The sequence below is a fragment of the Parus major genome, chromosome 4, assembly GCF_001522545.3.
Source record: "Parus major isolate Abel chromosome 4, Parus_major1.1, whole genome shotgun sequence".
In the NCBI taxonomy this organism is placed as follows: Eukaryota; Metazoa; Chordata; class Aves; order Passeriformes; family Paridae; genus Parus; species Parus major.
Window position 1 is genome coordinate 66,510,998 of NC_031771.1, and position 25,229 is coordinate 66,536,226.

The window sequence follows — 25,229 nt, forward strand, 5'->3', positions numbered from 1 at the left end:
ACATCACAAAAAAAAAATCCCCAATCGGGGCAGCGCTTCCATAAACATTGGCCAACGTACCGTCGGTGAAATCCAGCGCGTACACTGGGAATCTTCGTGCAATGTCATCAGAAATCCCCTTGCCAATATTGAGAAAGTCGTGCAGCTGAAGAAAGGAAGGAAGTGCTGTGTCAGTGTAAAGGCTCATGCATTGTTAAAGAGATTAAGCTCCTTATTCAACCCTGATAGGAGCGAGAGGGCTCGTTTTGAATAGGGCATTCAAATCCCGTCTTGTCATGATAATAAAAATAAACTCGCCGGGATCCAATTTATATCTTCATAGATAAAAGAGAAAATCCCCCAGACCACCCTGCTTTCCTCCCTTCCTTCCCTTTTCCCCCTCCCATTCCTCTCTGCATCCCTGTTTTGCAGGTGAAGGAGTTGAAGATCCACTGGAAGGATCAGACCTTGGGTGCCCTGGGGCTAGACACACCTGGGGAAGGGTGCCTTCCCCATCCCTCCACACAACTTTTCCTTTAGATGCCAGCACAAAAAATTCCCCTCAATCCATGTGAAACCTCTGAAAGAGGATCCCCAGCAAGTGCTTCTTCCTTGCCATGGCAGAGGGAGACCTCAAAGAGATGTGAGGCAATTCAGGCTGTCTGTACCTCAAACTCCAGCAACAGGGAAAAGCTTAAATAAATCCACACAACCAAGCCATAATTTCTGCCCAATAAAACACAGTACAAACACTGGGGGAAGGGTTCCAAATGTCCAACATGTTCCCTTTTATTCCTGGTTTGGGAGCCTGTAAGGTGCAGTGGGATTGCTGAAAGGATCTGGTGCTCACCACAGGCAATGAGGAGCTTGTCAGGAAAATGTGACAGCTGCTATGGACTCTCAGCCTCCCAATCCTCACAACTCCTTCCTTATGGAAAGCACATGGAAAGCGTCAGGGTAGGCAACACTTACAAATGAGGCACCTGTCAGATTTTTTCCTGTTATTCTCAGAGCTCACAAACCACTCTGAAAATCAAATGCACCTTTATGCAGTGATAACAACCCCAGCTGCCTCAGCTAAAATGTTTTGTGTATTTGTTGCAGAACGAGGCACAGAAGACTTATAACCTCTGCTAGAGAGTGTAAGGGGGGGGAATAAAAATCACAGACACAAAATTTACACCAACAAATCATCTCAAAGCAGCAGGAAGCTCTTCCTTTGGCTGGTTTGTGTGGAAACTGATAAAAATGACTGATTTAGAAAAGACTTGACACTACAGTGGTCATTTAATGAACTACACAGCTTTGACCTCTCTCTTGGAATTCACCTGTTTGCAGCACCTGGAAAATCAGAACCACAAACAAAATAAAGAAGGGAATCTTTCCCTTTAGAAGGAATACACTGAGCACAGCAATCACTGGGTTTGGGGTACAAAAGGGGATCAGCTCCTCTATCAGTGACTGTATCATCTCAGATTTCAGCTATTTAAGTCGATTCTGTTGCAATTTGCCAGTACACCTGTAGGACTTTCTGAACCTCAGGACAGTTTCAACTCTAACTTGAACAACCAGGATGAGCAGACAGATGTGTTGCCAGCAGACACCAGCAAAACATCTGCATTTTAAGCATTTCCAAAAAATCCCTGCGCTTCAACCATATTTGGTGGCAGAGTTGGACATCAAAGCCAGATGCACTCGAAAAGCAATTTAATTTTTCCCCCCAGAAAGAGATTCCTGAAGGCATGAGTCAGCCAGAGAATCACAATGGCCTCAGACTGGGATGTTTACTTATCATGCTGCAGTGAGCACAGGCAAAAGGATGCTCAGGGTGTCTCATCTTCCAGGGGAGGAGGAACGTGGCTGCTCCTGGCCTGGGGCAGCAGGGAGGGGGCTCTGGGGCACAAAGCCTGCTCCAGGCAGCTGGGAGAGTGCAGAGGAGGAAAGCACTGCCTAACTCATGCCACAAGGCACCAGGGTTATGTTTAATACCCCCCATGATTCCTCCATGCTCTTGTTTCTTGTGTGTGTGAAATGAGGGGAGGGGGTGTCAGCGGAACCTCACCAGTAGGAAAAGCTGTTCCTTCTGTTGGGCTGATCCTCCTGTGAGCTTTCCTCTCTGCTCTCCTACCCTCAGACTCAACCTGGGCTGCACCAGAGATATCACAGAATCACAGAAGGGTTTGGGCTGGAAGGGACCTCAAAGCCCACCCAGTTCCACCCCCTGCCTCAGGCAGGGACACTTCCACTGTCCCAGGTTTCTCCAAGCCCCGTCCAACCTGGCCCTGGACACTTCCAGGGATCCAGGGGCAGCCACAACTTCTCTGGGCACCTGTGCCAGGGCCTCACCACCCTCACAGGGAAGGATTTCTTCCCAATATCCCATCTAAATCTACCTCTTTCAGCTTAATGCTATTCCTCCTTCTCCTGTCACTCCATGCCCTTGCAAGAAGTCCCTCTCCGGCCTTCCTGCAGGCCTCCTTCCAGTAGAAGGCTGCTAAAAGACTGAGTTACAAAAGAGAAAAAAATACAAAATGTAAAAGACTAAGTTTACTAATCTCCAAAGTTACAGCCCTTTTTGGTTTCACTTTTATTCCCCAACCTGTCCAAATAGATGAAGTTCATGAATTTTTCCACTTTCCATTCTACAAATCCCTCCCAGTTCCTTGGCATTTTTTTGGTTGAGGAAGAGGATAATCCAGCACTTGGCAGCAAGAAAGTCAAACAGAAAAAATCTGCTACAACAACTCTGACCCTTCCTCAGCCCTCCCCAGAAGTGCTGGGGGGCTGCAGAAGTATTTTACAGAGATCAGGGACTCAATTCTGTTTAATTAGTTAAAAATACTACATCCTCTGTATCCTCCCTCCTGCTGATGCTGAGCACACACAGCCCCCTCAACAAATCCACACAGGACACAAAATCACAGCCAGAAAAACATCACAGCTGTTAGGGGCTCCTCCATGAACAAAATCACAATTAGATGCCTCAGTAAACAAGAGGATTTCAGGCTGACTTAATTATGATTGAGTACATAGCCTTGCCTAAATAATCCTGTGAGATGAGCCAAGGCAAAGTGACGGTGCTGTAGGCACAGCAGGGAATGTGACTGTCACATCCCCCTCACTACTTCAGCAGAGGTAAAAACAAGCACTTGCAAAAATCCCACTCACACACAGAATTTAAGGCCTGTTTCCTCTCCCATCGCTGCAGGACCCACCAGGGCCAGATTTTCATGTCACCCAGAGACTTTACACCTTCCTGAGAGCTCACTTGTCATAGCCCAGGGGCTCCAGTGAGGGTGTTTATTTCTCTGGGGGTGGCTGACAGGTTGAAATTACACTCCTGGTCTCACATGGGTTTGTGCTCATATTAAATGCTTCCTCTCCACAAGGGAAGGAGATGCTGGAGATGGCTCTCAGGAGCAGAGGAATCCAGCCTAGAGGCTCAAATCAACCTCACTTCTCCAGGCATACCTTGGCTTGCCAGGAAATCTCCTTTCCCAGCTCTTTGTGCTGGCAGGGCGAGGTGGGGATGGGATGCAGAGCCTGCATCTTTCAAGGGCTCAAAGATAAAATTGTTTTAAAAAAACAACAGCTCAGCAAATCCAGGCCCACAACTGTCAATGCCAAAAGCAAGAGCTGAAGGAAGAAGTGTTACTCTCTACAGCACTGGCTTGGAGAAATCAAGATTTTGCCTGGCCAAGGCTGCTTCTCCAAGCAGGCCAGCAGGAATCACCAGTCTCAGGCCAAAATCTACAAGCTCAGTGTCTCATCCAGCCCTCTTCACCAAACCACAGAGCAGAAAACCCTCTGGAGACATTTTTTTTGCAATTTTTAGCAAAGACAAAGCTAGACACTTCAGCTGCTCTAACAAAAACCCCTTTGAAAGGCCAGGTGTAAAGGGTTAAATCCACTTTAGGTAAATTACTACTCCAAATATCCCTGCCTTGCACAACCTGGGTTTAAAGAGGGTTTCAGGACTTCTTCTGCAAAGCTAAGAGCAGGTATGGGGTCTAGCAAAGTTCAAAGCACTACCTATGAGCATGGGGATTCCGCAGGAAAAACATGAGCTTTGCTCATTTCCAGATGTGCAGATCAAACTCCTTAAATCTATTCCAGGGGGAAAACAAGAGTGATAAGTGAAGCAGCTCCTGCACTATAAGCAACCTAAAGCTTTGGGGTTATTTGTAATGCAGGGACAGGAGCAGCACGCTGGAGATGGCACAATTTGTTTTTCAGGTATGCTGTCTGCTTAAAGAATGGATTTCTGAACGGAAAAACAAAGCAATGACCAACACACAGGAAATTCCAGAAAAGAAAGCTGAGTTACAGCATTTCCCTCGAACTTTAAAGTACAAAGCAAGTAATGTTTTACAGAGCTACAGATCAAACAGGGAGAATTCAGGCCAAATTCTGACAGGCAACTTTTAAGTGAAATTACCGTGCAGAGATGGCCAAGAAGGCTTTTGGCTGCAGGAAAGACAAGCAGCAGCTTCCTTCAGAGCCTTCTGATTGTAAGGATTAAGTACCTTGGACTGACAAGGAGCAGGGATCCATTAATCCCACCCTCGATTAAGCATCTGGAATCAAAAGTCCTGTAACCATTTCAACCCCCAAGTGCTCTGTGCATCCCTTCAGCACCTGCCTCTTTGAAGTGGCTTTTTGGAGATTTACAGCAGAATCTGAGGAAGGTGGATGTGCACACAGCAGAAGTTTGGGAAGCCTCGGTGCTGGGAGCTTGCTGGGAATGCTGCTGCATCCACTGGCCACAAGTTGTTACCTCCTCACCCCAAATCCCCTTGGATTGATGGATTTGGACAGCAGGGAAGCAGGGGCATGGCAGAGGTGCTGGCCAAGCCTTACCTTGAGTGGTTTGTTACCGTGTGCCTTGTGCCCATCGCTCATCCCTGAGGGTCTCTGATTTGCCACCGTCAGCAAGTGGCGTTGGTGCACCAAGGCCTCCTTGAACTCCTCCTCAGTTTTGGTTTCCAGGAGCTTCTGCCGGAAGGTTATGTCTGAAAACATCGTGGCAAAGGTCCTGCCCACCTCTGTGGCCGTTTTGGTGCTTTTCTAAGCAAGGGGGGAAGGAAAAAAAGTCAGAAAAAATGCTTGTAAAACCATTTAATTTCACTCCCGAAGCCCTGTAATTTACTCCTCTGAAAAGGGGCTCCCAGGATCCCAGAGAGATGTGAGGGAGGAGGGCACATGTGGAAGCTGTTGCAGATGAACACACCACCACAGCAGAATCCTGTGGAGGCACCAACACAGGTCCTGCTCTGAAGGAGCATCTGATCCATCTTTATTTGATCAACTTCCCACTAATCAATTCAAAGCTGAATCATGCTGAGCATGCATTTTACCCCTGGTTTCCCTTCAAGACCAGGCAAACAAAAATCTTCACCACCTTACAGCACCTCAGCGTTGCTGCACCTGGGTGCAAAGGTGCTGCAGCCAAGGTTTCTGCAGGTGCTGATGTCTTATCTGAAAGACTGAGATTATTGTGCTCATCTGATTCCTATTTTCTGGGCATTAAAACTCAATTCACTCGGCCACTCTAGGGCAATTCTGGCAGCACAAGTGGAGATTGAGAGCTCTCAGCTCAAGTAACCACTGGCACAGAGGAAAGGATGGGAAAAAACAGCTGAGCACACACGTAAGGAGCTCTTGTCTGTCTTCACTAAATGTTTGGAAGGGACAGGAGTCTTGCAGACATTAAAAAAGTGCTTATTTTCTGGATTCAATATTTCTGTGAGACACAGGCCTGATCTTTGGGGGTCCAGCTTCCATCAGAATCCAAGCTGCTTTCCCTCTGCAGGAAATAAAATGCACAGGGAAGAGTAAAGGAGGCTGAGCTCCCCATCCCTGCACAAACCCATCAAATCCAAGCTCTCCAGGCCCTGACCTGCTCCTGCTGTGGCCAGGACAGGTAAGACACTTGCCAAGGCCAAATTACCCAGAATCACAGCTCATTAAAAGCTCCTTCTGATGCCAAGTTTTAACCCACCCACCTCTTCTACACTCCACACTCATCATGCAGCAGCTACCACAGACACCCAAACACTCCCCAGCCCTGGAGAACCTCCAAGCTCCTCACACTGCTGTGAAAAGAAGAGTGAGCATCTGTGATTGATCCCAATTGCTTCTCATGATTCACAACCGAACAGATGAACAATTCCTCCATGAACACAATCAAATATTTCAGTGTGGGTGACGCAGACGAGCGGGCGTGGGTGGAACTGAGCTGGTCCCAGAGTCATTGCTAACCCTGCCCCCCTTCCATCACTCATCACCCTCCTCTCTTCCATTTGCTCAGAAAAATTGTGGCTTCTCCTGGATCCCTGATGTGTCCAAGGCCAGGATGGAGCAACCTGGGATAGTGGAAGGTGTCCCTGACCATGGCAGGAGGTTGGAATGAGATTGTCTTAAATGTCCCTCCCAACCCAACCCATTCTGGGATTCCATCACCAGGAATGTCCCTTCAAACACTCACTGGGGCACATTCAATTTAAGTTTCTAGGGAGAGGTTTGGGTTTAAACAAAGGATTTTCCCTGGGATTTGCTTTTAGGGTTTCTGAACCAGTCTGGATTTGCCATCAGTGAGGAGGCTCCACCTTTCACCTCTAAGCAGCAGCAGCAGCTATCGTTGGGCTAGATGCTTCAAGGACTGTTTCAACACTCCCAATTCTCTTCCCATTTTTCCCTTACCAAGGAGATGAACAGTTTAGAGAGGATGGGTATTTGCAAGAAAACTCAGGTTTTTTCCATCCTCCATATTAGCAAGGCCAAGGATCTGGATTCCCAGCACAACAAATGCCCATTTTGTGGACTTTTTTTCCCCTCCCCAGCAAGGCCCATTGAATGTGTTGCTGTCAGCAGGTTAATTATTTTAACTGCTGCACCAGAAATGCGCACTTGGGGCTGGCTCCACCAACCCATTTAAAATAAAAAAGCACATTGGCAAGTGTGAGCTCTGTTGGCCTCCACTCCCTTCCCTTAATTGGATGCTGAGCATTGGAACTGCAAACTCTCGGGATCCGAGCGGATGCGGAGCCGTTCGCCGGGCGCTCTGCACGTAGCTGGCCCGAGATAACAATGAGGGAGAGATCCATGGAGCTGCACACAGCTCCAGCTGTTCTCCCTCCTGCTTTTCACAAGGAACATCAATATGTTTTCAGCCTGTTGGCTTCGAGGTCAAAGCCAAAAGCATCGAGCGGCTCGGTTTGGGAAAGACCTGCCAGAAATGCTGGGAAAGAAGGAAACACCAGTATTCCCATTTAAACGGGGTGGTGGTGAAGTGGGGGAGGAGACAGGCCAGACCAGCAGGTCCCAAGGTCACACAGATAGCATTGAAGAGCAGGAAATTGAATCAGGACGTATCCTGTCCCAGAAAAGGTCCACAACCTGTCCAGCAGCTCCCAGGAGCACAGACCCAGCAGCCCCAAGGTGTAAACAGCCAGCTGGAGTGTGAAAAGGTCTTTGAGCCTTGAACCATTCAGCCATCAGCTGCAAGAACCACCTTGGTCAGGCCAGTGCTTTCTAGGAAGACAGGATGGTGATCCCCAATTAACCTCGATGCACCCCATGATATCAGAGTCAGACTTGGATGATCCTTGTGGGTCCCTTCCAACTCAGGATATTCTGATTGCACTAAAAGTGTACTCCTGTGTCATTCCTGCCTACACCAAAGAACCAGAACTCAAGCAAGCTTTAACCTTGCTGTTTCAAGTGCTAAAAGCTCTGAAAGGCCCAAAAAGCCTCAGGGACAGGCTGACCTTAAAAAGCACCCAGAAAGTCTCACCCTCACTGCAACAGAGCTCAAAAAAGAATCATCTTCCTCTTGGCTACATCACCTCCAGCTGCTGCAGCCACACGTGCAGGGTAAATGTCATTCCCATCAGGGAAGTTTGTTGGGAAGCAACCCAGACCTTTGCAGTGGGGCACCAGCTGCAGGCTCACAAGGGCCTTTCAAAAGCTTGGTTTGAGCAAGGAACTGCATTTCTTACTTGTAAAAATAGCAGCCACAGCTGGAGAGGGGAATCCAGGGAGTGTTAAGGGCATCCCAGGTGTGTGTGGGGACTACACAGTGTTCTCCTCCCCATCAGGATACAGGCCATGAGACAAGGACACAGCCCACTAATCCACCCCTCACCAACAGGATAAATCCTCTTGGCAGCTGCTGAGAAGACCTCAGGCCTTTTCACATCCCCTTGTGTTTTAAAAACAACATTTATGAACCCTTGGAGGAACCCAAGGAAAAGTGAACTCAGGAGAACGCCCCAAAGTTCTGGAGCAGGAAGACAAAACTCACCATCTTGGGAGGAGCCAGGACCAGAATCACAAATCTGACTTCACAGGAGTTCTCACCCCAGTTCTGAGGCCTCTCCAGGCGGCTGATGCAAACGTGACGTCGCTGAAGGGATTTTATAGTGCAACTGTCAGGGAAGATGGGATCGTTAAACTGGGCCCCACAACACCAGGCATGATCTCCCCTGCTGCACAAGGCATAAAAACACATTTCAGCCTTGAAAAACACATTAAGTTGGTGTTTTAAGACTGCTGAAGTGTCTTAAACAGTGACTTTTAGTTACTATCAGCCCAATTCTGCTCCCTTTTGTAAAATTTGACACCCATGGTTTTTTGGGAAACACCTTTCAAGATTTCAAGGTATTCTGCCTTTTCCTCCAGCTGCTTTTTAACAGCCAAGAAAACAAATGATAGAGAGTGCAACACACTGAGTACTTGCAGAGCTACAGAAGCTTCTACACATTAAAAAAAAAAAACAACAAAAACCTCTTATTAAAAAAACACCTGCATTATTGGAAAGCAGATTACACTTCATTTCACCTGATCTCCCCAAGTGCTTCTGGAAACACTAAGGCAAAATGCCAAGCCAATATATTCCCACTTCTGCCTCAGGCAGACCTCTCTGTTGTAATGGCATTCCCCATTTGCTCCCAGCTGTTGTTTTCCCCTTTCTGGCTCCTAAGTGTTTAAGAAACCCGGCTGACCTCCCTGCTTGAGATCCACAGAGACGGGATTAGTGCTTGGAGGGAAATCCTTGGCTGTGATCCATGGGATGGGATGGATGTTTGAATCCCAGAACCAAGACTAGCAAAAAAAAGTGGTGTGGAATCATCACAACATGAGGGATCATCTCCAGAGGCCAAGAAAGGCCAGGTCTGTCTCCACCCTGGGATATTCAAACAGAGCTGGGACCTGCTTAGCTGTCGCTTTTCCTGCTGGGAAACTTTGGGGCTTGGTGGTAATGCCAGCCTGGCATGCAACTCTCCTGTTCCCCTTAAAGCCAACAACCACTTCCCAACCCTTCTGCAAACCACTGGGTGAAAAATGCACACAGGGTTTGCCTACAGACACCTGGAAGAGATATGAAAGTGTTTTCCTACCTCACAGTGATTTTCCCCTCATTTTACCTGGTTCAAATTATTTCAGCTGCTTACTCCCTTCTGTTCATCTAACAAGCAGCTATCACAGTCCTCCAACAGGAGGATTTATTTCTCTAATTTCTCATCCATAATCCCATCTTTTTTCTTTCCTTTTAAGATGTATTCTCACCCTGAGAGCTGTTCCATTAACAGGATCTTTTGGCAGGAGATGTCCTCATCTCCACGTTGTATTTTCTATCAGGTCCTTCATTATTAGAATTTAAAAAAATAAAAATTAAAAATCGCACCATCAATATTTTCTTACTGAATTTGACCTCCTGATCTCAGACTGGAAACAGCCTGCTTCTGTAAATTAATCTCAAAAAGCTCACTTGTCTGAGAGCAAGCAAACAGCTTAATTAGAACAATACAGGACATGAGAAAGATGACGCTGTTTCATTTATTTCCTAACTTCCCCTTCACCACAGCCTCTTGTTCTTTTTGTACTTGAATCAGCTCTGGAAGAGAGAAAGATCAAGGCAGGTCCTAAGGTGAGGAATAAATATCTTTTGAAGTAATTGAAAATAGAGTGCAAGCTACACTTGTTTTCACAAGCAAAGCCAAGCCCCTGGTTGCAATCCAGCTGTGGCTGGACAGCAGACAAGTCTCCTCGTGTTACAGCTCAGCAAGCCAGAGGGGACATGAACTCTGGGCTTTGGACCAGCTGGAGAACCTTCAAGTGGCCCAACACCTTCAGTTCTCTCACCTTCACCCACCTGGTGACCAGCAGTGAATGATTACTGCACCATTAACATTAATTCTGAGCTCAGTTCTCAGCACTTCTGTACCTCAGCTGCTGTGCTCATCGATTAATCTGTTTTGAAAAGGAAGGTTTGCTGGGCATTTTGGATATCATTTCTATCCCAGACATGGCCAGAAGCAGGAATCAGCTACCTGTGGCTCCCAGAGCTGTACCAACACTTCCCAGACATCATCCCTTCCCTACCAAGAGCACCAGGCAGGACCTGACCAAGCACAAAACCACTGAAGTACAAAGCAATTTGGAAAAAGCCTATTATAAAGTATGATAATGAAGCAAGCCACATGTTCTGGAGTCTTCTTTCTCCCTGGAGTGACAGGGTTATGTTCCAGCTCCATGAATTGTCTCCAGAGCTGTGTTTTCCAGAGACAGAATCCTGCCAGTAGTGCCACAATCCCACTTCAGCTCAAGAAGCTTCTTTGGTACAGAGGGGAAAACTGGTCTGTAAAAAAACAAGCTTTTCTATCATGTCTGTCTCACACACAAAATCATTTTCCTGGCAGCCACCAGAAATTTGTGTTTCTCTTAGTCAGGAATTCACTGTTTCCTTAAGCTGAGGGCAAGAAGGGGATCCCACAGTACTGAAAGATTTTACATGGAGCACATTTACCAGACACCAAGAAATTCACTGCTATTATCAACAATTTTTATCTGAAATAGTTTTATCCAGAGTGCTGGAGTTTGAGGTTTCTCACTCTTCTCAGAGTCTCCTCCAGCTCCTCTGTAAAGAACTCTATGGACACTGACACATCAATCTAAATCTCAGTATCACACCAGTAAAATTGAGAATTTCCAACACTTAGGTCAATGTACAAATAATTCAGATCAATAACACCTTTACAAATCAGGCTGGAGTTGATTTAGTGAGGACAAAATTGATTAAAACCAGATTTAAACAGGTGCCACAGAGAAGATGGGATTTATCTGAGCCTGGCTGCATGGAGGGGAGGAACAGTGCAGAATGCAGCCTCATCTGAATCTGCTCTTTTATATCCATATATATCTGTTATATCCATAAATATCTGTTATATCCATATATATCTGTTATATCCATAAATATCTGTTATGTTTGGGGAAAAAATGGTGTTCCAATACTTCCAGTGCAAGGCCAAGTCACTCCTGCCCATGCATCATTCAGCAGCTCAAGCTTTTCTTCACATTTAAGCCATTATTTAGCTGACTCAAATCTTATTCCCTGGTGTAGCACTCACAGTTCCCACTTTTGGTTTCATTCCAGAATCCAGCTACAAATACAATACAAACCAAAACTGCAGACCCAACTAGACTTGTGAAAATATCTGTAAAAGGCACAAAATAAATTCCCTGGTTCACATGGAGAAATCAAAGTGATTTCAAATTTGATTTTGAAATCAAAGTGAAATCAAATCAAAAAGTCAAGCAAGACTGTAGGTAAAAGTCAGCACAGCTCAGGCCAAGAAAAAAATAATTTTCAATATGCAACAACTTTTTTTTTTTCTTTTTTTAAATAGCACTTAAACAAATTCCCAGTTAAAAAAAATAAAAATAAAAAGCTGGAGTGTAAATAGCAAAAGCCCCAAAAAACTGAGAACTAGCAAGACATTTTCAGCTGACTCTAAATCAAGTCTGGTTTGGTCAAAGCCTCCAAGTTCTTTTTTGTTTTGAGTTGAGCTACATTCTCCCTTGGTTTGGCCAGAAAGCTGAAAAATCTATTTTCCCCCAGTATTAGTCACCCCAGGAAATGCTGGACTATGATTTAATGAGATGCCAGGTTGTGTTCTCAGCAGTTTTATCTTGATCCCCCAATAACCCAGCTCGTAAAAAGGGCATTTAAATTATAGCACAAATTCTGCTTCCCTGTGCTCCTCTCTGCTGGTGCTGAGGGTGGCACTGGGACAGTGAGAACTGGCAGGGCTCCACCAAAATCCCAGATCCACTGAGTCCCACGTGCCCCAGGTCTGCCCCACACCCAAGATGTTATCAGAGTAATAACACATTGCTCAACCAAATCATAAAAAGGGTCAAATTATGGAGACCTAAGAGAAACAGAAACCCTCTTTTAAAAGGGCAAGAAAGGAAGTTAATTCAGAAACAAATTATCCCTTGCAATAAGAAAAAGTGCCCAGCAGAGGTAATCAGCCAGCCAGCCTTTTCCTGTCCCCACACAGAACAACAATGACACTTCTTGTTCTCATCCACTGCCAATAAATCTTCCTTTGCTGAGCAGCTCCAGGCAGCAGCTTTGAGAAACCAGGAGCTGCAAAGTGAGGAACGAAGCTGTGGCCAGGCCAGGCAGCTCACCCACAGCTTGGCCCAGGGTGAGCCACAACAGCCACACTTCAGGCTGGAAGTCCTTTTGGCCTGGGAAATGCACCTTGCTGGGCTCCAGGAAGACTCATCCTCTCCAGGGGAAGGATTTCCTCCAGGCCAGTGAGTATTGAGAACTCCTTTCCATCACACAGCACCTGCAGGAGCCCTCCAGCACCACCTGGGATGGCCCAGCACGGCGGGGAAAGGCCCTTAAAAGAAAATTAATTGGTTCTCTGAATTCAAAGAACACTTGTCAGATGCTGGCTGTGGTACTTGGGACATGGTTTAGAGGTGAACACAGTGGTGCTGTGTTAATGGTTGGACTTTTCCAACCTTCATGATTCTGTAAGGAGACATCTCATCCCTGTACAGACCCTGCAAGAACCAAAACGAGCCATCTTTCTTCTTCAGCACCCAAATTCCTAATGCAGAGTTTGAATCCGAGGTTTTCTTTTCATAAAACAGCACCTGACAGAGCTTCAGCTCTCCAGAATAATCTGGGAAAACCCAAAAAGGGTGGAGAGGCCCTTAAAAAAATTATATGGTTCTCTGAGCCCAAAGAACACTTGAGAGATGATGGTTGTAAATTCTGGAGAAGAGGCTCTTGCTTACAAGGCTCCAAATCTTGTAATCATTCCTCTAAATGAAAATATTTGTTTTAAGCAGTCCAACTGTTTTAATTTCCCATTTTGCCCTTTAAAAGAATAATCTGAGGAAGAGACAGCAACTGAAGCATCTCTATTTGAAATATATTCAACAGCTAAATCAGAGACAATGTTTTTTTTTCTAGAAACCCACAGACCTTTTGGGCTGGAAAATCCTTAAATACACAAAATGGACTTGCATTACTTCTGTTGAGAGAGACACCAGTCCCATCTTTCACGCAGAAATACATTAAATTTGGGATCTTACTCCTCAAATTTTGATTATCTCAACAGCAGCCTTGCTGGTTATCCACTGTCATCTCACAATACCTATTTTTGAGAGGCTACCTCAAAATTTCTGGCTTTTTCTGAGTTAAACTCCTCCACAGGAGTCACTGCCATGACAGGCTACATCAAAGACAGAAATTCTACAGCAACACAGAGCACACAAATCACTGAACCACTCTTTTCCTGCAGAGAGGTTTCTTTTTCCCTCTGCTCTGCCTGCTGAAACAGCTTTAGGGAATCAGTTTAATGCCCAGACCACGTGCCTTAGCAATCCAGCCAGAAGAAATGGCTCCACTACTCCATCCAGACCATGGAGCAGCTTGATTTCATGTTTTTTCTAAGGATTCAGCTCTGGAAATCAGCAGTTATATCAGTCTGCTGGCAAGGAGGATTCAGCCTGGAAGCTGGGATGCCTGGGGAGCTCCATCAGCTCAGGGACATTTGTTCTATAACCCACCAAGCTGATGTTTCTCCTAGCAGGACATGAGGGAGAAAAATCCACCAGCACCCAGTTAAGCCTTTTTAAAATCAGATATCCTTCAATCCAAGAGGAAAAAAATAAGAATCAGGCATTTTTATCTTCATCTGTCAGGCAGAAAAAGAAGGAATGAGGTGTGATAGGACTTGGCTTGTGATAAAGTCAGCTCTTCATGGCATAAGGAGGGGTTTCCTGGCCTTTTGGAGGCACAAAACTGCAACACCAAAACCAGCAGCTCCTACTGCAGCTTCTTGCCCATTTTTCCCAGTCCAGACATGGAAAGCATCCAGTTTACCCCTCTGATCATGGCAGGTCTGGGTGGTCCAGGAGGAGCTCCAAGCACCCTCCTGGCAGCACCTCTGCCTGCTTCAGTCATTCCATGCTGAGTTCCAAGCTGAGCTTCCCCACTGAAATAACTGAGAACAACAGTTCCCATTATGGGACAGGACTATCCCTCATCCCAGGCTCTCCAAGGAAACAACCAGCAGCAGCTTCATACCAGAAAATCTCTGTGCCAGTTTGTGTCTTCCTGTTCTGGTAAATTCTGGAATAGGAGGGGAAAAGAAAAAAAAAGAGTTGTGTCCATGGTTTCAAAGGTGTGAGATCTTGCCCTGAGCTGATGAAGCTCTACAACTCTCAAGATTTGCTTTTCTAGCAACCTTCACTCTTCCAGAGCTGGGCCCTGGGACATGAAAGGCTTTGATACTCTCAGCTCTCATTTTAACAGCAGAATCCCAAGTTTTCCATAAATTGATGTATCCTGGTATGGCCTCAGCAAGATCAGGTTTTGGTAATTTTTTCACAACATCAGCCCTAAAGCCTGCAGTGAATCAGAATTCAGTTGTTTTCCTGGACTTCACTGGAACACTGAAACCTTGAGATCTTCAATTCCTCAAGGGTTTGTTCTGCCCTGTGGCTGAAGCCCAGACCCACATGGGATGTCTGACCTTGCTGGAACTTCCCTAGACCTGAAACCATCAGAAAAGCACCAAACCCAACAGAAGGAGAACAACTATTTCAACCCCAGGTCCTCCCCACTGCTCTTCTCACTGAGGATAAATCAGGTAAGAAATAAGAGCCTTCTTTCCAGCACAAAGGAGAGGGAAACACATTTTTGTCTCTATTAGGAATGTTCTTCTGCAGCCAGGCTCTGCACAACTCAGTGATTATCCTACAAAATTCTTTCCTTTCTCACCCCAAACTCATTTCAGCTGTTAATATTTCCCCTCATCATCTATGCAGAAGCAACACCACCAAAACCTTATCTCTGAGCTGCTCTTCCTCATTAATATAATCTTATCATGATACTCAATTCTATCTCATCTACCAGGAATTAAAAGTTGGTTAAGGTGCACCAATCCAGCAGTGCTAAATTAAAATTTGGTGAAGAGTATAGACCAAATGCAAGGATAAAGAACGGCAGATATCTTAAAGGTTCTTCCCACTCATATGGAAAATTTTTTCATCAACAAATTCCTTTTACTTCAGAGGTTTGGAAGCTGTTTTGCAATCTGACTTCAAGAAAAATGTAAGATCTAAAAATATGGTTCACAATCTGTTGCACAATAACTCCAGCAGAAATACAGTGCAATAATTAGATAATTATAGTTAATAACTCATCATTGCTTTCCCACCACTTTCTTCTCCCTCTTCAGAGCAACAAAAGGAAGAAACAAGGAAAGTTTTGCACAAGACACCTTCAGGCTGTGAGCTTATTTTTCAAATCATCTCTTGTCATGGAAGCCAGGATTACTCACATGGATGCACTTAAAGCTCTGGCTCATTTTCCTAACAGGCTGAACCCACCCTTTTCAGTCTCATGTATGTAATCACAGCATTTGTATCATGACCTTTAAAATGCTTTGGTGTTAAGGCAACGCTCCCCAAAACCCTCCACAGAGCTGTCTCACCCCACAGGAGAAACTTCCATCCTTTCCATCAGCAGCACCTAAATATCCTTACTGCTGTCACCCTGCCAAAGTGGTGAAAACTGTCCCAAAGTCCTCTTGGCTGACACCATCTTACTCCATGAACTCATTTTCTTCTTCATGGTCCTGCTTTGTACGTGCTAGGTGCAAAAAAGTAGCACACAAAGCACAAAATATCATCTAGCCCTTTTCTTTCTCAGGACACAGCCCTGATGTGAAGATGAGATGCAGTCATCTCTTCACATTGAGGTCACATCCTTCTCTTTAACAAGAAATTAAAAGCAAGGGGGAGATTTTTTCTTGTTTGTTGATGGTGATGCCTCCTTTTTGACTTTTGTTTTTTTTAAAAAATCCTCTATTTCTCTCCATTTTCCCCAGCCATAAGCAGAAGGCAGGAGAAGAAGTGCAAGCAGAAGGAAAACTATTGTGACAGTTGTCCCAGCAAACTGGCTGTGAAGGCTAAAATATGTGCATGCCTTAAGGCACCTATCCCACATATCCCAGCCATTTCTCTGGGAATTAATGTATTTCTTGACAACTCGACTCCAAGACTGCACAGGAATAAAGCAACAGAGTCAAAAAGGCACTGCTTTGGTTGGCTCAGGGACTCAGGTTCTGGCCTGTCCCCTGTGAAGGGACAGCCTGGCTCACCCCACAGGCCTGACTTGGACACAAGAACTTCAAACCCCAGTCCTGGTCAAGTGTAAGCTGGGGTGAAGCCACCACAGCTCATAAATCCCAGGTGACAGAGTTCTTACTGTCTTGAGGGCCTGCTCCTCCAGTGTTTAACAGTGTTGACAATTAATCAGCGTCCAAATTAATTGTCAGACAAAGTAATCGGTGTCTAAGTAGCGTGGAATGTCTGACTTCAATTTCCAGCTACAAAGTTTGGATGGTTCCATCAAAGGACCCAAGAAATCTTTTGGTCCAGGCTCCCAGACTTTGGCAGGCAAAGCAGTCCATGAACCAGTTTGCTTGTCCCTTTGAGAAGTTCCTTTATTAGCATTTCTCAGTAATTAGCATTTTCTGGCTCATTTTTTCAGCATTCTTAGCTTGTTAACAGCAGATTTCTATAACATCCAAGAGCTGAATGCCCTGGAGGGGCTGTGGTCACCTACTGCCTGTGTTTGCAAAGAGGAGCAGCCCAGAGAGAGACAGATCCCACAGGATGGATGGAACAAGCATCACCATCTTAACCCAAAAGGGCACATTCTGAACCTCTGCTCCTCCCAGCACAGGAAAAGGTCTGGATGTCAGGGATTTTGCTCATCCAACCCAGGTACTTACATGATGCAGAGCCAGGATTGCTGATACTGCACCCCCGTGACTGTGGCTGTGACCCCTTGAATTGTGTCTGATAAGAGGTGAACTGGGAAGAGAAGAGAGGGAAACATCACAGGCTGTCCTCATTTCTTCTGCAGCTGTAAATAACATTTCCTTCTAAATGGAAGCTGACTACTAACCCCAAGCATTCCTATCTGCCCAGTGGACTGATGCAGGGGTGGGGGGCTGACAGACAGAGATGGAAACATTTGTCCTGCTGCTTTTGAACTGTGTCCTTAAACTATTCACAGCTTAGAAAGGCAGCTGCCTTCTCCTCCCAACATCATCCTACTGCAGTACTGGGTTATTAGATTAGCATTATCCACCACACACACACAGACAGGACTGGGAGAGGTGTCACCTTCCCAATCCCTCTCTCCCCCTCTTCCCAGCTACTGCTCTCACACTATTTTATGGCACTACTTACTTTTTGTTCTTTATTGGCAGAAAGGCTAAATTAAAGGGATTACAAATGCGAAGCTCTAAGACAGGTAGCAAGAAGTAACCAAAGCACGAACATGCTTACTACATGCTCAGGACTTGACATATCTGTTAAACAAATTCACTCAGGCTGTGACAGTTACATTTGAGGTGCGATGGACATGTTTGTACATTCATTCCTGTTGACTCTGAAACATCAGGGGTGCCTACAGAGAAACAATGCTCAGTTAAGCTTCTTCACATCTTGGGCTAAAAGGCAGCATTTTTAGACTACACTACAACATTTGTTGATAGCTTAAGGTGACACCAGAGCAAACAACCTTGGCTAGGGATGCCCAGGTTGAGCTTCTGGAGGAAAATCAAGTGTCTCCCATCTTCTCCAGCGGGCTGGGAGTGACACAAAGGATCAACCCTCCCCAGCTACTCATCCAAAGCAGGCAAAATTCCCCAGCCTGTGTGAATTCAGCTGGAGAACCACAAGGCACAGGAGCCACTGCTGACGAGACACCAGCAAGAGTCTCTTGGCTGAACAGCGTTGTCTGAGGACAAGCAAACCAAAACTTGGGCAGACAAGACACCCCAGTGCTGCTGACTCCTCACCCCAGAGAGCACCACAATGGGTGATCTTAATGAAACAGGGGCAGGACTCCACCAAAACACAAAAACCCTGGAGAAATGAGGCCCTTTGGTCTGAGTGACATGGAAAAAAAAAAAAATCAACCCACGATGTCACATGCAACGTGCAAGCCTGGGGACCACACAGTGAGTGTCCAGCACCCCACCACAACAAGGATGGCAAATGAACAGCAGCCCACCAGCCAAAGCAAACCAAGAGCTGATTACCGTTCCCTTCCCGTGGGGTCCCTGAATCTGTGAATAAAGTATTCATGATTTTTTCAAAATTGCAGCTTGGCTCCATGTTCTCAGGATCCTCGGCGAAGTGTTTCAGCATCTCCCGGAGAACATCGTCCAAGGACGTGGCTGTTTCATCCAGGATGATGCTGGCTCTGGCCAAGAAGCCATCCAGGTCTCGCTGGGCTCGGACCTCCTCCTCAAAATTCTTTAATTTCAGGTACTGTGTTGGGAAAAGGTCAGAGCATGAGACAGCTGTACACAATGCCAGCAAAGCACAATCTGGGTCCTTCACAAGCAGTTTTGCTGAGGTTACCACCCACCCAAAGATTCTATTGGCCATTCAGATGACAGGAGAAAAGGCATTTGATGCATTAATGCATTGAAGGTTTGTGTTTTCAAGGCTTATCCTAAAAGTGTGCCCATGCCCAGGTACCATTTATACCCTGACACAGAAAGCAGGAAAAAAAAAGGTGGGTTTTTTTGTTTTTTTTTTCTTTTCTTTTGTTTGTTTGTTTGTTTTGCCTAGAATAAAGTAAGATAAGTTGGTCTAAAAGCAAAAATACTTAAGGTAGCATTTCAAATTTTCTTTAGGTTCAAGAAATTCAGGAAGTTTTAAAAAATATGGGAAAGTTATTTGGGAGAAATGGACACTGAGCTCAGCAGCATGAAAAATTACCAGTATGAATCTCAGTGCCAAGTCAACCCAGTTGTCCTCAAACTGGGAACCATCTATTCCCAGTGCTCCCAGTTAGAAAGCCTGAAGTGGCAGGTGGGGAATTCCATCCAGCCCATCACCTTTTCTGATATTTGCTAAATTTCTGTTCTTTCCACTTCCATGGTAGTTTTCCTCCTTTGTGGATTTAGCTTTAAAGCAACAATGAAAAAAAGGCAGCAGAGGCTGAAACTAGTCCAACTCTGCTTCTGCTGTCCCAGATGTACTGGCCTTGAGATGGAAAATACAGCCCCAGTGTGTTCCAGAACCTCAACTCCTTTCTGTACCTGTCAGCTGTAAGGCGATTAACTGAGTGATCAAACTACAAATGCCTCGTTCCCATTGCACAGCCCCTGGAAATCCACACACTGGACAAGGAGGGCTGGCAGTCCTGGCCCTCTCCTTCAACAGCCTGAGTGAGGAAATGGGAACTGTGCTCTTCTATGGGTATTCCTTCTGATGGGAAAGCTGCCAGGCTGAATTTGTGATGCTGAGAACCAGATTGTCAAGAGACATCGAAACCCTCAGCTCCCCTCAAGCTCAGGAAGAACCAAGCTCTGAATTGCTTTTACAAATCTCATCCCCAGCTGCCTCCACAGCCAGGACCATGCCACGTTCCCCCCAGGGTAAAGGGCCATCCCAGAGCCTGACTCATGGGTCCTCTCCTTCCATGCACACTCTCTCTTACCTTTTCCATTTATAGACAGGCAAAAAAAAGCTAACATCTCCCTAATTACTGTAATTATCACAGCAACTATCAAGTTGTCAGTACACATCCATTGCAATTAGCACTGTTTTACTTTGCATCAATCACTCTTTCCACGGCATCCTTGAGAGGGAGGATTCTCTGAAGCGTTTCAGCTCCCACCCCCAAGGCTTTGGAACCATCTGCTCGTAGGAGAGGAGACAGTGACACAGCTCCAGCTCCACCTCAGAAGTGCAAGAACTGAGTCTGTCTCAAATTGAGAGCTGATTAACACATCTGTAAGAAGAGTTTTCAAAACAGCAAAGGTGGCTTTGTGTCGCCAACTTCTGCATGAGAGAAGCGACCAGAAGCAGAATGCAGGAGAAAGTTGAGGGACAGCAAAAAAAGTAATCAAAGGCATTGATGTGGGTTATCTGCCCAGGTCACAGAATGGTTTGAGTTGAAGAGACATTGAAGATTATCCACTTCCAACCCTCTTCCAACCTTCCACTACCCCAGGTTGCTCAGAGCACCATCCAACCTGCCCTTGGATACTTCCAGGGTGGAGCAGACACAGCTTTTTCTGGGCAAGCTGTGCCAGGGCCTTGCCATCTTCACGATAAAGAATTTTTTCCTAATATCCAGTCTAAACCTACTCCCAATCTGAAGCAATTTCCCCTTGTCCTGTCACTCCAGACTATTGTAAATAATCTCTCCCCATCCTTCTTGTAGCTCCCTTCAGGTACCAGAAGGCCCAAGTTCATCTCAATCAAGACTGATCCTGCAGTGAGCTGTGCCTGACAGCACCAGCAGCAGCTCATTGCAAGGCAGGAGGATTCAGCTCCAGCTGAGCCACAGGCTTCAAGCAATGCCTTGGGAAAATAACTTTCCATGCCTCACTGCTGTTTCATTTCCCTGCTGTTGGTTCTTCATAGGAAAAAGGGGAAAGACTCATATTTATCACCCATTTATCATTATTATCATTCCCTAAGGTTAGGGAGAGTCATGGAATGGGTTTGGGTTGGAAGGGAACTCAAAGCTCATCCTGTTCCACCCCCTGCCATGGACAAGGACACTTCCACTATCCCAGGTTGTTCCAGGCCCCATCTAACCTGGCCTTGGGCACTTCCAGGGATCCAGGGGCAGCCACAGCTTCTCTGGGCACCCTGTGCCAGGGCCTCAGCACCCTCACAAGGCAGCATGATGCTCCCTTGTGAGGATGCTCCCTGGTGTGGGCTCCTAATCTAACTCCCAATCTAAATCTACTCTCTGAGCTTAAAGAGGCTTTATGCACATTAAAGATCACGAGGCAAGCAGGCACCACGAAAGGAGAGAGATCCATCACTCCCTGAGACACACCAAAATCAAATTACTGGAAGCACTGGCACAGCAAAGCCTCAGCGACAGCTCAGGAACAACTGTTCCAGCCAGGACCCCTGCTGGGTTCAGGGGAGATTAATGAACACTCCCTCACTAATATTTTTAGCTGGATAGTCAAGTCACACCAGGAAACTTGATGCTGGAAACTTGATGCTGGAAACTGCTTAGGAAGAAACCCAAGCCAGCTACCCAAGAGCCATTTGAAGAGCTCTGGGAATCCTTGATGTCAAAGCTCCATGTTGCATTGTGACAGGAACTGCTGTGCCAAAAAAGAGGGGAAACACTGAAACAGCCTCACCTGACTTTAGGGAGGCCAAAATCACACATTCTAACTCATCAACAAGGCTCAAAATGCAGGCTCTCCCCTGGCTGGCTGCTCAGGAAACACCTCCACTTAGAGCCACCAGCAAAGTTTTTTTCCAAAAGATCCTGTTCTCCTGAGCAGAGTCCTGCCTGGCCTGCTGCCATGGTCCTTTGGGCCAATTCCCTCAGAACCACTCTGTGATGGTGATTAAACAGCTTCATCTGTGTGAAGAAGCCTTTATTCCTGCCCACCAAGTGCCCTGCTAGATAGCAACTCACCTGAGACACAAACTGCCCTTCCAGAGCCACAGGCTACCACCAGAGACAGGGACAACCTACAGGGAAACCTCTCCAGACAAAGCTTCTCACTTCTCTGCTGGTGATTCCCCCTTCCCAGACACTTGGAGCCATCTCCTCCATGAGTCAGGTCCCAATTTCCTTTGCATTTGAAGCACAAAATTTCCACTCATCCTCCCTGGAGGGAAAAACTGGCAAAAGTGTATTTTTCTCAAGCCCTGCTAAAGCTCTCTGGTATTTGTGGCTCCACAGCATACTAAAATGCTCAAGGCATGAGCTGTAGGCCAGAAAAAGCAAGAATCCTACAGCTCTGAAAAGGAAAAACAAAATAGAAGAGACACTTATGAGTTAGCAGTTTCCAACTATTTCTTATCAGAGGCAGATCCTGCATTTGGACTTAAAATTTGCACTTTTAAGTGATTAAGTTCTCAGGTTACTTTCAGTCAAGTGTGTATGACTGAGAACCTTGGCACTGGGATTAGACAAGACAAATTAGGGATAAAGACATTTTCATTCCTGAGCATGGAATTGCTTATTTTAACTTTCCATGATTCTATACCAAACAGTGTTTAAATTTTTTTTGGTGGTGGTGGCTTTGTTTTGGGTAGTGTTTTCTTTGGTATTTATTTGCTTTGGGGGTTTTTTGTTAGCTTGGGGTAAAGGTTTCTAAAGCTATCACACATTTTCCTCCCACTACTAATCCAGCCTTCTGAAATATCTTTTCAGGATTTGAGCTGTCTTAGAGGTCTAAAGCAAAGCAGAATTAAAGAGCTCTCTGGGATTCCCTAAAAAGCCCCCAAAGCTTACAAGGCTACACAAACTAAAACCTCAAGTTACAACCTGCAACAGATCCAAGATCTCAGGCACTGGCACAGCTGCCCAGGGCAGTGCTGGAGTCCCCATCCCTGGAGGGATTTAAAAGCTGTGTGGATGTGGCACCTGGGGACATGGGGCAGGGTGGCCTTGGCAGTGCTGGGGGAATGGTTGGATTTGCTGACCTTAGAGGGTTTTTCTAACCTAAATGATTCTGTGATTATCAGGATCAGTGATGCTACAAGTTCCCATGACAACAGCCACTCCTTCCAGCATTCAGGCAGGAAGTCAAGACAACTTAATGCACCACTAAAGACAAAACTTCATGTGGTACTAAATACAGAACCAGAGATTAAAGCATGGGTTGGAATGGACCTCAAAGATCACCCAGTGCCACCCCTGCCACAGGCGGGGACAATTTCCACTGTCCCAGGGTGCTCCAAGCCTCATCCAACCTGGCCTTGGACACTTCCAGGGATCCAGGGGCAGCCACAGCTTCTCTGGGCACCCTGTGCCAGGGCCTGCCCACCCTCACAGAGAAGTTATTAAAACACCAACCCAATTCCTCCCTGAGTACTTTCTGTGCCCTTCCATAGCTGAAGGTTTGGAATAACAAAGGCTATGTGAGCTTTTTTAGCACTTTCACTTTATCATTAGTGAGCTACAGTCTCAGGAGCAAGTGTAAACTGTGGGCTCCTAATCCTCCTCCTAGACTGCTTGTTTTCAGGGATTTCACTCCTGCTGAACCTTGTGAAGGACAACTGATTAGCTGGAATAAAGAGGGAACCAAATCCCAGCCATGTCTGCTGGGTGTCTCTGCTTCCAGCTCCGAGGAGCTCAGCAGCGCACACTTGGATCCCTGTGGAGGCAGCTGCAGGAGAGAAAGTGATGAATTAACATGTCAAGGAATTGTCTTGGACAAAAAGCAGTGGAACAATCAGAATTACAGAAAAATTGTTTGGAGAATGAGCAGCACATGGTTTTTTAGGTTTAAAGAAAGGGAGAGGAATTCAAGAGAAGAAGCCTTTTAATGCCTTTTGCTTAGGCCAGTGACTTAGACTTAGGCAGCCCCTCAAGTGTGTTTCATGATCCTTTTCTGTACTTCTGGATGATGAAGAAACCAAATTGGTCACAGAGCACCTCTACTTACCTTCCTTGATGTGTGCAGTAACACGCAGCCAGCACCTTCACTTTCAGCTGGAAAGAGGGGAAAAAAAAACACATCAGAAGAGTGTTACTATCAGAGGTACCTGACAGGAGCAGAGCAGGAGGCTCAGGAGGAAGTGAAACATCACTCTCTTGGCAGGAGATGATCTCTAGAGAAAAGCAGAGATTCAGTTTTTACAACATCTCCCATTTTGGAAGCGTGAACCAAGCGCAGGATTGGCATTATCTGATCGCTAGGGGATTACGTCTGGCAGCTTTTTTTGGCCGGTTCTTTGTAATTCTGATGTATTTTTACTCTTCTCTTCTCTCCCTCCCTCTCCACCTCCCCAAAAATCTAACTCCTAATCCTTGAAGTAATCATTTAATCCAATGCATCGTTGTTTGATAGATTGAGGCTACGATTTCATGAGTCACCCTCGTTTGGAAACCCTCCTTGTCCTCGTTAAGGAGTCAACAATAACAGCCAGGCAGTTCCAAGGGATTGCAGGCAGTGACTCCAAGATGAGCACATTAATGTCCTGTCAACTCACCACGCTGCCTCCATAAATCTGAGGAGAAAGCAACACTGCTCTTGGGAAAGAAAACTGCTGGTTAGGGACTAGTAAATGTCATTGAATACACAGGATGGGGGAACCCGGGAAATTCCCACTTCAAACTTCCAAGTGCCAACAATAACATTTTCTTAAGAATCTACGAAGCGTTTTTTGGGTATCGGCTACAAAATAAAACAAAACCAAGCTGTGTTTGCCAAAAGCCCATCCCTTGCAGTCAAGGCAGCCTCTCTGTGGCATTATTTGTCCTACAGGTACTTTTTAAATAAAGAATCACTGAATGGTTTGGGTTGGAAGGGACCTTAAAGACCATTGAGGTCACCTTCCACCTGACCAGGTTGCTCCAAGCCCCATCCAACCTGGCCTTGACCACTTCCAGCCTGGCATCCTTCTCCTAAAGTTTTCCAAAAAATCCCCCAAGCCTGAGCTGCTACCAAAATGAAACACATGAATGGGTTTAATTCCAATGAGCGCAGCAGCAGCATGGAAAAAACCCACTGAAGACCAAAACTTTTCCAGAGGCCAAGCTGTGGAAAACTACAGAGATGTAAAATGGAGTTACAGTTATTCAGATGAGGGTTTTGCTTCCTTTCCAGATCTCTACTTCCAAATCCTAACCTGTAAGAGCTGCTGCAATCCCATGACTTGGCCACACACCTTCAAGCCAAGCCCTGCTACTCTCCAAAAATTAAGCTGAGGGTGTAACTCATGTTAAAACTCCAGAACTGCAGGAAAAAAACAATTATCTTTTGCATGCAGGAAGCTGCTTTAAACAAAATCATGGCTGATCAAATGGAAATTTGAGTCTTGCCCTCGATGGGGTTCAAAGGCTCCAACTCAAAGTGGGAGCAGAGCTGTAGAAAAGAGGGAAAGGATTGACTTCATCTGCCCCTAAA

General features: G+C 45.8%; 1 protein-coding gene across 8 annotated transcripts in view; it reads right to left on the minus strand.

The window, feature by feature from the left end:
• SLC4A11 (solute carrier family 4 member 11) overlaps positions 1-25,229 on the minus strand; it is a 93,050-nt gene that overhangs the window by 31,841 nt on the left and 35,980 nt on the right. For 5 of the 8 annotated variants that reach the window (XM_033513829.1, XM_033513827.1, XM_033513826.1 and 2 more), the window contains 8 exons: positions 23,766-23,812; positions 18,414-18,645; positions 17,714-17,776; positions 17,094-17,175; positions 8,285-8,408; positions 4,840-5,046; positions 2,042-2,125; positions 61-145 (listed from right to left, as the gene is read on the minus strand). In XM_033513829.1, coding sequence (XP_033369720.1) covers positions 61-145; positions 2,042-2,125; positions 4,840-5,046; positions 8,285-8,408; positions 17,094-17,175; positions 17,714-17,776; positions 18,414-18,645; positions 23,766-23,812 — 924 coding nt within the window. The remainder of the gene's footprint in view (positions 1-60; positions 146-2,041; positions 2,126-4,839; positions 5,047-8,284; positions 8,409-17,093; positions 17,176-17,713; positions 17,777-18,413; positions 18,646-23,765; positions 23,813-25,229) is intronic. The other 3 variants (XM_033513828.1, XM_015625269.3, XM_015625271.3) reach the window with 3 other exon arrangements.